The sequence below is a fragment of the Cricetulus griseus genome, chromosome 3, assembly GCF_003668045.3.
Source record: "Cricetulus griseus strain 17A/GY chromosome 3, alternate assembly CriGri-PICRH-1.0, whole genome shotgun sequence".
Taxonomy (NCBI): domain Eukaryota; kingdom Metazoa; phylum Chordata; class Mammalia; order Rodentia; family Cricetidae; genus Cricetulus; species Cricetulus griseus.
In genome coordinates, this window is record NC_048596.1 from 281,176,031 (window position 1) to 281,187,314 (window position 11,284).

At 45.1% G+C, this 11,284-nt stretch overlaps 1 protein-coding gene across 1 annotated transcript; it reads right to left on the reverse strand.

The window, feature by feature from the left end:
* Positions 1 to 9,832: 9,832 nt before the first annotated feature.
* Positions 9,833 to 10,266, reverse strand: LOC100770402 (dynein light chain 1, cytoplasmic). Its single transcript, XM_027410025.2, has one exon. It carries the CDS (start codon positions 10,264 to 10,266, stop codon positions 9,997 to 9,999), a length of 270 nt encoding a protein of 89 aa, XP_027265826.1. The 3' UTR covers positions 9,833 to 9,996.
* Positions 10,267 to 11,284: the final 1,018 nt, after the last annotated feature.

An 11,284-nucleotide genomic window follows, 5' to 3' on the forward strand; every position in this document is an offset into this window, starting at 1 on the left:
AGTGAGACGGGACAGTGTCTGGTTCTCAGGACCTGTGCTCAGATCTCTCTTAGATGACGGTTTTCTGCCACTTTCCTTATAATTCTCACCAGTGACTTAGCTTCTTTGGTTACCGAGTATTTCAAAGCAGTGGTTTCATGGTGTCTGAGAGTGGATGAGCCTAGCTAGCGTCTTACACAATGAACTGTGTGGAAGGAAAATGTGAATAAAATAAGAAAGGAGTGCAAAAGATGCATAACTCATTTGAATCAATACCCATGCCTGGTCACACCATGGGCCTTTTCAGATGTCGTCAAGCCAGGCCTGGCTGGCCCCTGCAGACGCCCCCTGCAGTAATTTCCTCAGGAAGTGAGCTCACCTCCCTTCATGGAAGAGTGTTTCTAAAATGCTGGCGTTTCCTTCAGGCTAGCTCTGAAGGGTGGGGATGCACTCAAGGCTTTCAGTTGCTCCTCAGAACCGTGGCAAGAGTCCTGAGGAGTACACCTGCCTCTTTGTGGATTTAAATTTGAGGATGGAGTGTGGTAGCTGCAATTTCCAGTGACTTCAGGGAGAAGAGAGGGTCAAGGAAGGGAGAAAAATTGGCCTGGGGGCTTGGTTCTCTTCCATGGTTTCTCTGGGTCAATGTGGCTGAGGGGAGACATTTGGTAGGTGGGAACACCTGTGTGTCTTGGCTTTGATAACTTGAAAGTGTCAGGATCTATTACTCCATACTGATGGTCCAGTGTGAAGTCTCCCTTGTCAGGCTAATGACTGACTAGAGCTCTGCTTCTGAACTTTACCAGCTGTGAGGCCTTGGGCTATTTATTTAACCTCTCTGCAATCAAAGCCTGCAAACCAAGGATGGCAGTTGGACGATCTCCTGTGTGCTCAGAAGAGGGCCTGGTTCATGGACAGACACATGGGAAATGACCAGACTGCAAGGTCCTGAATGAATCTGTACGTGTGTGTGCGTGCGCGTGGGCGTGGGCGTGTGTGTGTGTGTGTGTGTGTGTGTGTGTGTGTGTGTGTGTGTGTGTGTGTATCAGAGGATAACTTGCAGGAGTCTGTTCTGCCCTTTCACAATTTGGGTCCTGGGGATAGGAGTTAGATCTCCTGAGCCATCTTATCAACTCTTCCACCTTGGTTTTTTGAGACAGGCCTCACATGAGCTTGGAGCTTTCTGATGCAGCTAGACTAGCTGGCCAGGGACCCTCTGGCTTCCCAGAGCTGGGGTTAGAGATGTGCACCTCCACACCTGACTTCTTCTTTTTTTTAAAAAAATTATGTTTTTTTTTTTTTAAAGATTTACTTATTTATCATGTATACAACATTCTGCTTCCATGTATATCTGCACACCAGAAGAGGGCACCAGATCTCATAAGGGATGGTTGTGAGCCACAATGTGGTTGCTGGGAATCAAACTCAGGACCTCTGGAAGAACAGTCGGTGCTCTTAACCTCTGAGCCATCTCTCCAGCCCCACACCTGACTTCTTATGTGAGTGTCCTCATGTGCACGGCAAGCTCTTACTGAGCGGTCACCTACCCCAGTGTGTCCCTTTTGTGCAAACTACGCAGAGCAGAAGAAAAGAGTCTGGGCTTCCCAGGTGACTGCTTCACAAGTGTGACAACGGTGGTCCTTTCTCCTCTGCCCTGGCTCTGCCTCATCTCTGACACGACTACCCTTTGCTGTGAAGATCTGATGCTCCTGTTTATGGAGTGGAGTATCTTTGCATGCCACCCTCACACATCCTCTGTAAGGTGAAGTCACCTTTATGTGACTTGAAATTCCTTTTTTTTTTTTTTTTAGCTGAATCAAAAAAGTTTTATTCATTTCTTTTTCACATCTCATTTACATTCTGTTTGGATAGATCATTACATCCACTTTGTTACTTTTGAAGCAGTTTTATGGTTTTACAATACTATACAATAAAACAAAATTGGAATCATAGGTGGTACAGAGAATCCAGTGCCTCCTGATGAACTGGGAACAGACAGAGAGCTTTATAGACTGCTTGCAACTACAAGGAGCAGATGCAAATACAATAGAAAAGGTAAATTTCTAAATCAAAGTATTCCTATGATACTGTTGAGAAGCTGCTTATCTCACACACTGAATCACTGTTTCAGATTGTTGAAAATTCTTAATCAATGCCAATGTCATCTAGATGGCTGTTTAATGTATTATCAGGGGAATAACGGGAGAGAAAAGTCTGGACACATTCAGGGCAGGCACATTTTTTTTTCTGAATATTTTCTATTGGTGTTTGACAGACTGAATCCACCATGGATAGAGAACCCCATAAGCTAGGCATGGCGGTGAATGTCTTTAATGCTAACACTTGGGAGGTAGAGGCAACAGGAACTCTGCCGGTTCAAGGCCAGCTGGCTCTGCATAAATTCCAGGTCAACCAGGGCTGGATAGAGCCTGTCTCAAAATACAAACTAACAACAAAGCCCGCCCCCTACCACCATGCCAAGCAAGCAACCAACCAACCAACCAAACCCAAAACTGGTAACTATGGAGAGCTGTTGCTTTTCTCCATATTTCTCCAAAGGTGGTACAGATAAGTTCTCCCTCGGTGGGTCACAAACTCTGGCCTAGGATGGAAATCTGATCTGCAGATTGAAACATCCATCGCAAACTCTGGCACGCTTCCTTCCACTGCCCAAGTTTCTCTATTGTCTCAACCGGCTTCTCTCTCCTACCTTTAGGCCTCCGACTCCCAGCACCAGTGGATATGCATGTAGAATCTATTTTCTTTAATTCTGAGGGCTTCTCAGCATTGTTGAGGGTTTGGCCTGGTTAATCCTTTGTTGTGTGTGAAGGGGCTGTGCTGTGCATTGTAGGATGTCTGGCAGCATGCCTGGCCTCTGCCTACTAGGAGTGACTAGCAGGCTTGCTTCCAGCTGTGGCAAGCAGAATTGTCCCTAGACACAGTAAGTACACAGAGAAATCATTCCTGGTTGGGACCCTCCATCCTAATGGGATGCACACTGCTTTTATAATTTCATTTATTTATAATTATTTTTTTTTTGCTGCGTGTGGTGATATGCACCTTTAATCCCAGCACCCAGGAGGCAGATGCAGGAGGATCTCTGTGAGTTCAAGCTAATCCTGTCCCAGTTTATGGGACAGCTGGGGCTCCATAATGAGACCATATCTCACCCCCCAAAAAGGGAGAAACAGTTATTTTTATTTACATATCTGTATGTGTGTGTCCATGCCACATGTATGAGGGCACCCGTGGAAGCCAGAAGAAGGTGACGGTTGGAGCTGGAGTTATAGATTGTTGTGAGCTGCCTGACATGCATGCTAGGAACCAAAGTCAGGTCTTCTGCAAGGGCAGTAAACACGTTTAACCTTGAAGCCGTCTCTCTGCCCACCCACTGCTCTTTTCAAATATATATTTTTAAGAATTACATTTATGTACGTGAGACGGTGCATGGTACAGCATGTATGTGGAGGTCAGAGGATAACTTGGGTTCTCTTCTCTCACCATGTAAGTCCTGAGGATCAGACTCAGGCTGTCAGGATTGGCAACAAGTGCCCTTACCTGCTGAGCCATCTCAACAGTCCCCAGTTGTGTTTCATGATAGCTAAACACCAAGGTTGAGGAATATATAGGGGTGTGTGTGTGTGTGTGTGTGTGTGTGTGTGTGTGTGTTTTCACGGGTGTCACAGAGTGCCTGTGCAGGTCAGAGGACAACCTTTGTGAGCCAGCTGCCACCTTTCTCCTGGTTGAAGTCAGGTTCCTCCTGTTTCCTGCTGAGCTGGTCCAAGTGCTTTCCCCCTCTCTTTTCTCCTCCCATCTGACTCCACACTTGGGTGGAAATGAGACGGGCTGGGTGAAATGCAGGCAACTGTGAGCCCCCTGGGAGCAGGAGGGGGAAACTGGAGGAGATGTTGAGGTGGTGGAGGGTCTCTGCCCTGAAGCCTGTCAGTGGTCTTTGTGTTAGTTTCTCCTGTCCTGGGGATGTTAGAGCAGAAACCCACGGAATATACTCCTACGGTGGGGGGGGGGGGCGGGAGTGGAGTTCTGACTTGCAACTTTTCAGGGTTATTTTAGTTGTTCTTACTATCTTTCTTCTTGTTTTTATTTCTTCATTGTGGCTGATGAGTTAAGATAGGACAGCCATGGCACAGGCTCAGCTAGGCTAGAGCTTGTAATAGTGGCTTGGGCAGTACAGGCAGTCTCTGCACCCAGCCTTGACTGAGGTCATTTCTATACCTTCCTTCCTTCCTTCCTTCCTTCCTTCCTTCCTTCCTTCCTTCCTTCCTTCCACCCTCCCGCCCTCTCTCTGTCTCTCTCCCCCTCTTCCTTCTTCCTCTCTCTCTCCCTCCCTCTCTCTTTTCTCATTTCTCATGAGGCAACAAATAAGGCTTTATTTTACAGCCCATTAAGAATGCATTAGCACATAACACACCCATTTAATCCTGACTGATACTTCTCACTCATGCCAGTCCCCTTCATACTCTATAAATCTCTTCCTGTAGACTGGAAGTGATTCAGCTGGAGGCTCAAGATCAAAGTGCTGGAGACACTGTTCCACCTGGAAGAAGTATCCTGTGGTAGAGAGACAGACTCCCCATTAGAGCGATCAAGCACAAGAGAAAGCAGTTAGCAGACTTGGGAGGGCTGGAGTCTGAAATGTTCTCTCAAGGCTCCTGAGTTGGAATTATGGTACCCAGCTGGTGGCAGCTCAGGGAGATGGGGCCTTGCTGGAATAAGGGGGCTCTGGAGGTGGACCTTTAAGACCGTGCTCGTGTCTTAGCTGCTGCTCTTCACCATCCTTCTCTGCCTCCTAGTTGCCACAAGGTAAGCAGCCTTCTTCAAACACCTTCCGAGTTCCGTGACACCCATCTCTCCTTAGGCCACAGGCTGAGACCTCTGAACTCATAACTTCAGATCAATCTTCCAGGCTTTGCAAGGTGTTTTGCTGTATTGTCAGACCACTGACTGATACAGGTGCACTACAGCCACAAATGATCACCCTGGAAGAGGACTGAAAAACCACTGGATAGCTGAAGCCGAGAGGAGGCACAAGAAAATAGAAGCCAGAACTTGAGAGCCTATGAGTGAAGTACAGCACCCACTATCCTACTTGTGTTGTTAAAGTTAGCTTCAGCCAGCCACAGTCTGAAAATGCTAAGTGGAAAATCCCCAGAAGTGAATAACTGAGGTTTTAAATTAAATGCCATTCTAACTAGCATGGTAAGATACTCTGTGCTCTCTCCCCACGTTTGCTACCTTTCACAAGTTACTTGGGAGTGGTCTCAGCATCAGACAGCATTACTGTGTTTATATAGGCATCCTTACTGTCTGTGGCTTCAGGAATCTACTGGGGGTGTGGGGAAGTGTCCCCTGAGGATGGGAGGAATATTGCCACTTCAAAAAGTCCTCCTCACCTTTGGAGCTGTTGTGAGAGGTGACTGGCAAGAAATAGGATAGCAAGAATGATTAGTATAGATTAGTCTGGATCATTTAAAATTATACTGTCCAGTACTGATGACAGCTGACTACTGAAATATAATTATTAAACACTGTGGCGTATGTGAAGTGTGAAATACACCTTGCATTTGGAAGATTTAGTAACAAAATAAGAATATAATCAGCTCATTTCTAAGTTTTTAGATTCCTTACCTGTTGCAATAATACTTTAGATATACTGGCTTAAGTAAAAATCAATGACTAAAATTACTTTTACCTGCCCCCTTTGACTTTTTATTGTGTCCACTGGGAGACAAATCCAGTTTTATTGAGATATAATTAACAAATAAACATTAACTAGAGTTAAGGTGGGAAGGCAGAAAGTGTAACATCACAGGGCACATACGGTGTTGCTTTCTTATATCTCCTTTTCCCTTCTTATTGTTTTACCTTTTTGTGGTGTTGAAGGCTGAACTTAGAGCCTGTGCACACTAAGCTGAACTTAGAGCCCGTGCACACTAAGCTGAACTTAGAGCCCGTGCACACTAAGCTGAACTTAGAGCCCGTGCCTACTAAGCAAGAGTCCAGCTGCTAAGCTGTATATGGGGAGCCCTGATATAGACCATATATTCTCAAAGGGGCCCATACTGCTCTCTTCCGGGCAAAAACATGCGTCTCGAGGGTGGTGGTGAAACAACTATAATTTATGCATATTTATGTTTATATGAACAGATTTATGAAGTATCTGTGGCCTTAAAATTCATAGAGCAGAAGTTTAGGGAAAGAAATGTCTAAGAAAGCCCCTTATATGGATAATAACGAAAGTCGAGAGACGCTGCCGAGAAGTGCATCATGTGATCCCGGAAGTTCTGCTAGTGGCTGCCTGCCTCCACATTTGTGTTTAGCATCGTATAAACAGCTTGTGAGAACCGGGAATGGATAGAGTCGTGATGAGCTTGTAACAAACAAATGGAACCGTCTCTGAGGGGGCCTGTAAAGGTTCCACATCAGTGTGAGGGAGAAAAAGAGTGCCAGGGGCTTGCTGAAGGCTGTGTCCCCACTGACTTTAATGATCTCACTTTAAGTTGACAGCAAAACCATCTGTAGTCCACAGGCTAAGGAAAGGGCCCTGGGATTGTGGGCCACCAGGGGCTGCATGGGTGAAATCAACGGATGAAGTGAAATGTGAAAAGGAGGGGGGCATGGGTACAACCCCAACAAGATGTGGTTTGGCAATCATGGTTTTTTTCTTTGTGGAATATAATAAACAGAAGTAAGGTAACTGTGATGGGCTCTTAAAGACTGTCCTCGTACAACATGTAGAGTGTAGGCTGTTGGCATTGAGGACTATGAGACTTTAAACCATTTATTTTGAGCCTATGGGGGAAACTTTTGCTTACTTATGGCAGGTGGGTCTGAGTTGATGGATGCCCTGTGGCTATGCCCTGCCAGTCTGGCCTTATTCAAACACATTTTTAGTGAGTCTTAATCAAAGATTTATTCACTGTTTTAATGGGAGAACTAATGGCTGGAGAAGCAGGTGAAAGACCAGCTTATACAGTTAGCCAAGGAAAATTCTAAAAGCTATCAGGCTAGTTACAACATTGGTTGGTAGGGTCATAAAGCCATAACGTCTAATCATTTTTTCTCCCGGATAAGAGGAACTTGATTTCCTAATGATCCAAATTTCAACCTTTACGATTTAAAACCCCACTTTACACAATCTAGGTGTTGATAAAAATCACAGAGTGATGAAGTCAGGTAACCTTAGTGAAGAGCTGTTTGTTTGTTTGTTTGTTTGTTTGTTTTGAGACAGGGTTTCTCTGTGTAGCTTTGGTGCCTATCCTGGCACTCGCTCTGGACACCAGGCTGGCCTCAAACTCACAGAGAGCCACCTGCCTCTGCCTCCCGAGTGCTGGGATTAAAGGCATGTACCACCAACGCCTGGAGTGAAGGGCTCTTAACGAATGTTCTCACAGTGCATTTAAAGAATTGTGAGCTGTATCTCTAAGTCTGCCTCATGTATAATTGTGTAAGTCAGGTTTGTCACTAGGGCAAAATACCTGAGATAATCAACTTGAAAGGCAGAAAGGTTTATTCTGAGCCATGGTTTTATAGTTTCTGTCCATGATCTCTTGGCCCTGTTGTTGGTCCTGTGACGACCACGTACACCTGTGGGTTAGGGGAGGGGATGATGGAATACAAAGTAGAGGAGGCCTGTCCCTCATGGTGGGCAAGAAACAAAGAGGCAGCTGGGCAGGGACTGGCATTGCAATATTCCCTTCAAGGACATGCCCTCAGTGACTTAAGTCTCCGATAAGATGGTGTACATAAAGTGAACAACCTGAATATTTCGTAGACGTCCCCCTTGTCCCCACCCTTCTGAATTTAGCAGGAACCCTCCACCCTATGTCCATCATCTTCCAAGAGCAACAAGCTGACCTTTACAAAGCAACACAGGATGTAAGTTTTTATAGCAAAAATAGGTGGTAGAGATTGACATAAAGTCTTTTGTTGTAAACCCTAGTTGCACTTAGTGAGAAATTCTTAAAAATACAATTGTCATGTAAGCTAAATTTCCCTATCACATCCAAAGAGCTTAGCCTAATTTATGTTTTCTTCTACTAATTATTTTCTGCCATTCCACACAAGTGACTAACAGAAGATTCAAGATCAGCCCACATTTGACACAAAGGACAAGTCTTCACTGTGACACTCTCTGGTCTTGAACCACATTTGAACCTTTGGGTACATGAACCCTGCTGTCGGCTGGCAAAACATAACTTCCTGGTTTTTAGACTCAAGAGAGGCGCCTTGGACTTCAAATGGCTATTACAAAACAACATTTTGATGAGTTAAGTGTAAATGAATCAGAAGCATGTGGACTTAATTAGCCTCAAACACAGCCATTTCAAAATGTAGGAGTGAAAAAAAAAAAGCACGCTTGTGTCAAGTCTCATGGTGGAGGGTTCCTGCTAAATTCAGAAGGGTGAGGACAAGGGGGACGTCTGCCAAATATTCAGGTTGTTCACTTTATGTACACCATCTTATCGGGGACCAGGGAACTGTGGGAAACTTTTCCCACAGCCATCGACATTGCTTCAGCTTTGTGGTTGCCAGCCCATTCGTGGCCTACATTTAATTAAACCAGGCCTACGCATGGCTGGAGAGAACGCAACTTCATGTTTTTGAAGATGGGCCAGGGTGCAGTCCACATGGGACCATGTGTGTGGTCTTCTTTTACAGTTAAAATAACCCCATGTTATTATTCTCATGCCCTATGAGTTTTTCCATGTTACCCTTCATTCTGGTTACAGAGACAGATGAGGGCTGAATACAGCTTGCTCCTGTTGCCTCTTCTGGGTGGAACTGAGTGGTGTCCGGCAAAGTCAAAGGAATACATATGATTCTCCACTTAATGGTTGAACTGCCCTTTCTCTTCAATGAGAAAGGTGTTAAAAGCTCAAGGGTCAAAATCAGCCTTCCAGCTGAATGAAAGGAAGGCCTGTAACAGGAAGGTTTTTCAAGAGGAAATAAACAGGGCTTACTCCTTGGAGGCCACAATGGAAACATGAAACAATTGTTTTCATAGCTTTCAAAAAGTCATGGGTCATGTCTGAGCTTTTTTTTTTATGCATTGAGCTTGCCCACATTTGCTGCGGAATGGGCAGATACCTGCACACAGTTGCTGAGTGAGGCCCTCCTTGTCGATCGATCTTCTCAACATCTTTACAAACAGAATTTTTCACAAACTACCCTGCTAGAGGCTGAGATCTGCTCACATTCTGTAGGTCAGGAAGGGGACAGCTGGGCATGAATTCAGATTGCTAAGTTCCATGGTTAGGAAGGTTTCCAGTATTCCCTGTCTACTGAGAAGGAATAAAACAATTAAAAGTGAATCGGGTTAGAATCGTAGACTTTGCTTACTGGTCCAACATGACTTTCAACAGGTGAGGCAGGGGTCTCTGGGTCTACAGAACTCTGGTTGTTGTTTGGTTATACCGGTTTATGACTCTTGTCTGAGTTTAATTATTAATATCCCATTTCCCTCTCCAAGGCGCCCTGGATTTACATTTTAAATTGCCTGAATACTCAACTCTAAACCCAGCCTAAATGGATCAGATCTTAATGGTTTTATTTGGCTAAATCATTGAACCTTTCGATTACTGGGGTTTCTTATGGTTTTCCAATCAGAGTTTTCACGAGTGGATGATGAATAGTTGTGCGTGTGTTCTTTCTGTTTGTTTTCAGAGCTTGATATACATACCTAATGTAGATTCAGGCATTGCCTAGGCACCTGTGTGGTTTTTTTCCCCCACATCTCCAACAGATTTATTTTAAAGGAATGGCCTAAGGGAGAAAAAACGGGGTACAGAAGTATGGACTAGAAAATAAATACAAATACAAGATGTTTTACTATTTTATAACCACAAACTCGTACAGAGGATGATGCCCTGTACAAAACACAACAGATTCAAAGGAGGTGTTCCCTTAGCAAGGCTGAAGAGTCAGTCTCTGGTATTTGGAATTTAGGATGCAGTCCTTGTTTTTGGATAGATCACTGGGTGTTTGACACAATCCATTCTTTTAACCAGATTTGAACAGAAGAATGGCCACCTGACCCAGGTAGAAGTAGTTGAAGTGTTTGGTCTCATGTGTCACAGAACTACCAAAGTTCCGCCCCACAATGCAGTGCCAGGTGGGCTTGTACTTGTTGTCAAACTCCTTCTTGATATGGGCCGCATTCTCCTTTTCTATGCTGTACTTCTCCAACGCCTGAGAAGCGCACTCCACCCAGTCCTGCTGCATCTCTTCTGACATGTTTGCATTTTTGATCACCGCCTTCCGGTCGCACATGGTTGCCGTGGAACAGGAGCCAGCCTGCTGCTGCGAGCTTCCGAGGAAGGTGCTGGCGCCGCTCAGGCAGCAGAGGAGAGCTGGTCGCTACTGAAGCCGTGGCGCATCTACCTGTGTGATTATTTATCATCGAGTTCTTCCCAGAAATCGTATAAATTGTATCTTTACGGGATTGTCTCTGAAGTATAACATTGTCAGTCTCCCCACAGAGGAAAGAGTGGAAAGGCCTGTTGCAACTGCTCCTGGATGTCTCTTCTTCTTCTTCTTCTTCTTCTTCTTCTTCTTCTTCTTCTTCTTCTTCTTCTTCTTCTTCTTCTTCTTCTTCTTCCTCCTCCTCCTCCTCCTCCTCCTCCTCCTCCTCTTCCTCCTTCTCCTCTTCCTCCTTCTCCTTCTCCTCTTCCTTTTCCTCTTCCTCCTCTTCCTCCTCCTTCACCAGGAATTGTCACCTCTCTGTCTTCATGATGACAATGCCCCTAGATTGTGCCCTGGGTTCCCATAATCCCTTGCGTCAATTCTCGTTATACTTCATCACTATTCTCTCACGACACTCCATCTAGATTCACGTCCTCTTAGTTTTATTGTCCCCATGGAGCTTTATAAAAGCAGCCAAATGCCCTAGCTTCCACCAGCCCTTAAATCCTTGTTTCAAGGGGATAAGGACATCCTAGATCCTTGTCACTGGGCTCACAGTAGGGCTAATCCCTCCCTGTGAGTGAGGGAATGAGAGAAACAGTCAAGAATGAGAAGGTGCTGTGGGCACCTCATCAGCTGGAGGAGTCACTTGGATAGGTGTCTCATAGAGAGCTTGCTTGCTGTAGACTGCCTGTTTTTGTGAAGGGGCTCAGTTACATTCATATAGGAAAGAGAAGTTTTCGTGGAATTATGAAGATAAGAAGCCCTAGGGAATTCCAAGTAAATCTTGCAGCAGATATGCAGCTTGGGCACTTCCCCTGTAGTCCCACTGTCCACCCTTCTACCATACTGGCTAATTCTTAATGTCATGGCCCTTCAGCTATCT

Bases quoted from the DNA above. Each gene is read 5' to 3' on its own strand.
- LOC100770402 (XM_027410025.2), bottom strand. From the start codon at position 10,266: ATGTGCGACCGGAAGGCGGTGATCAAAAATGCAAACATGTCAGAAGAG.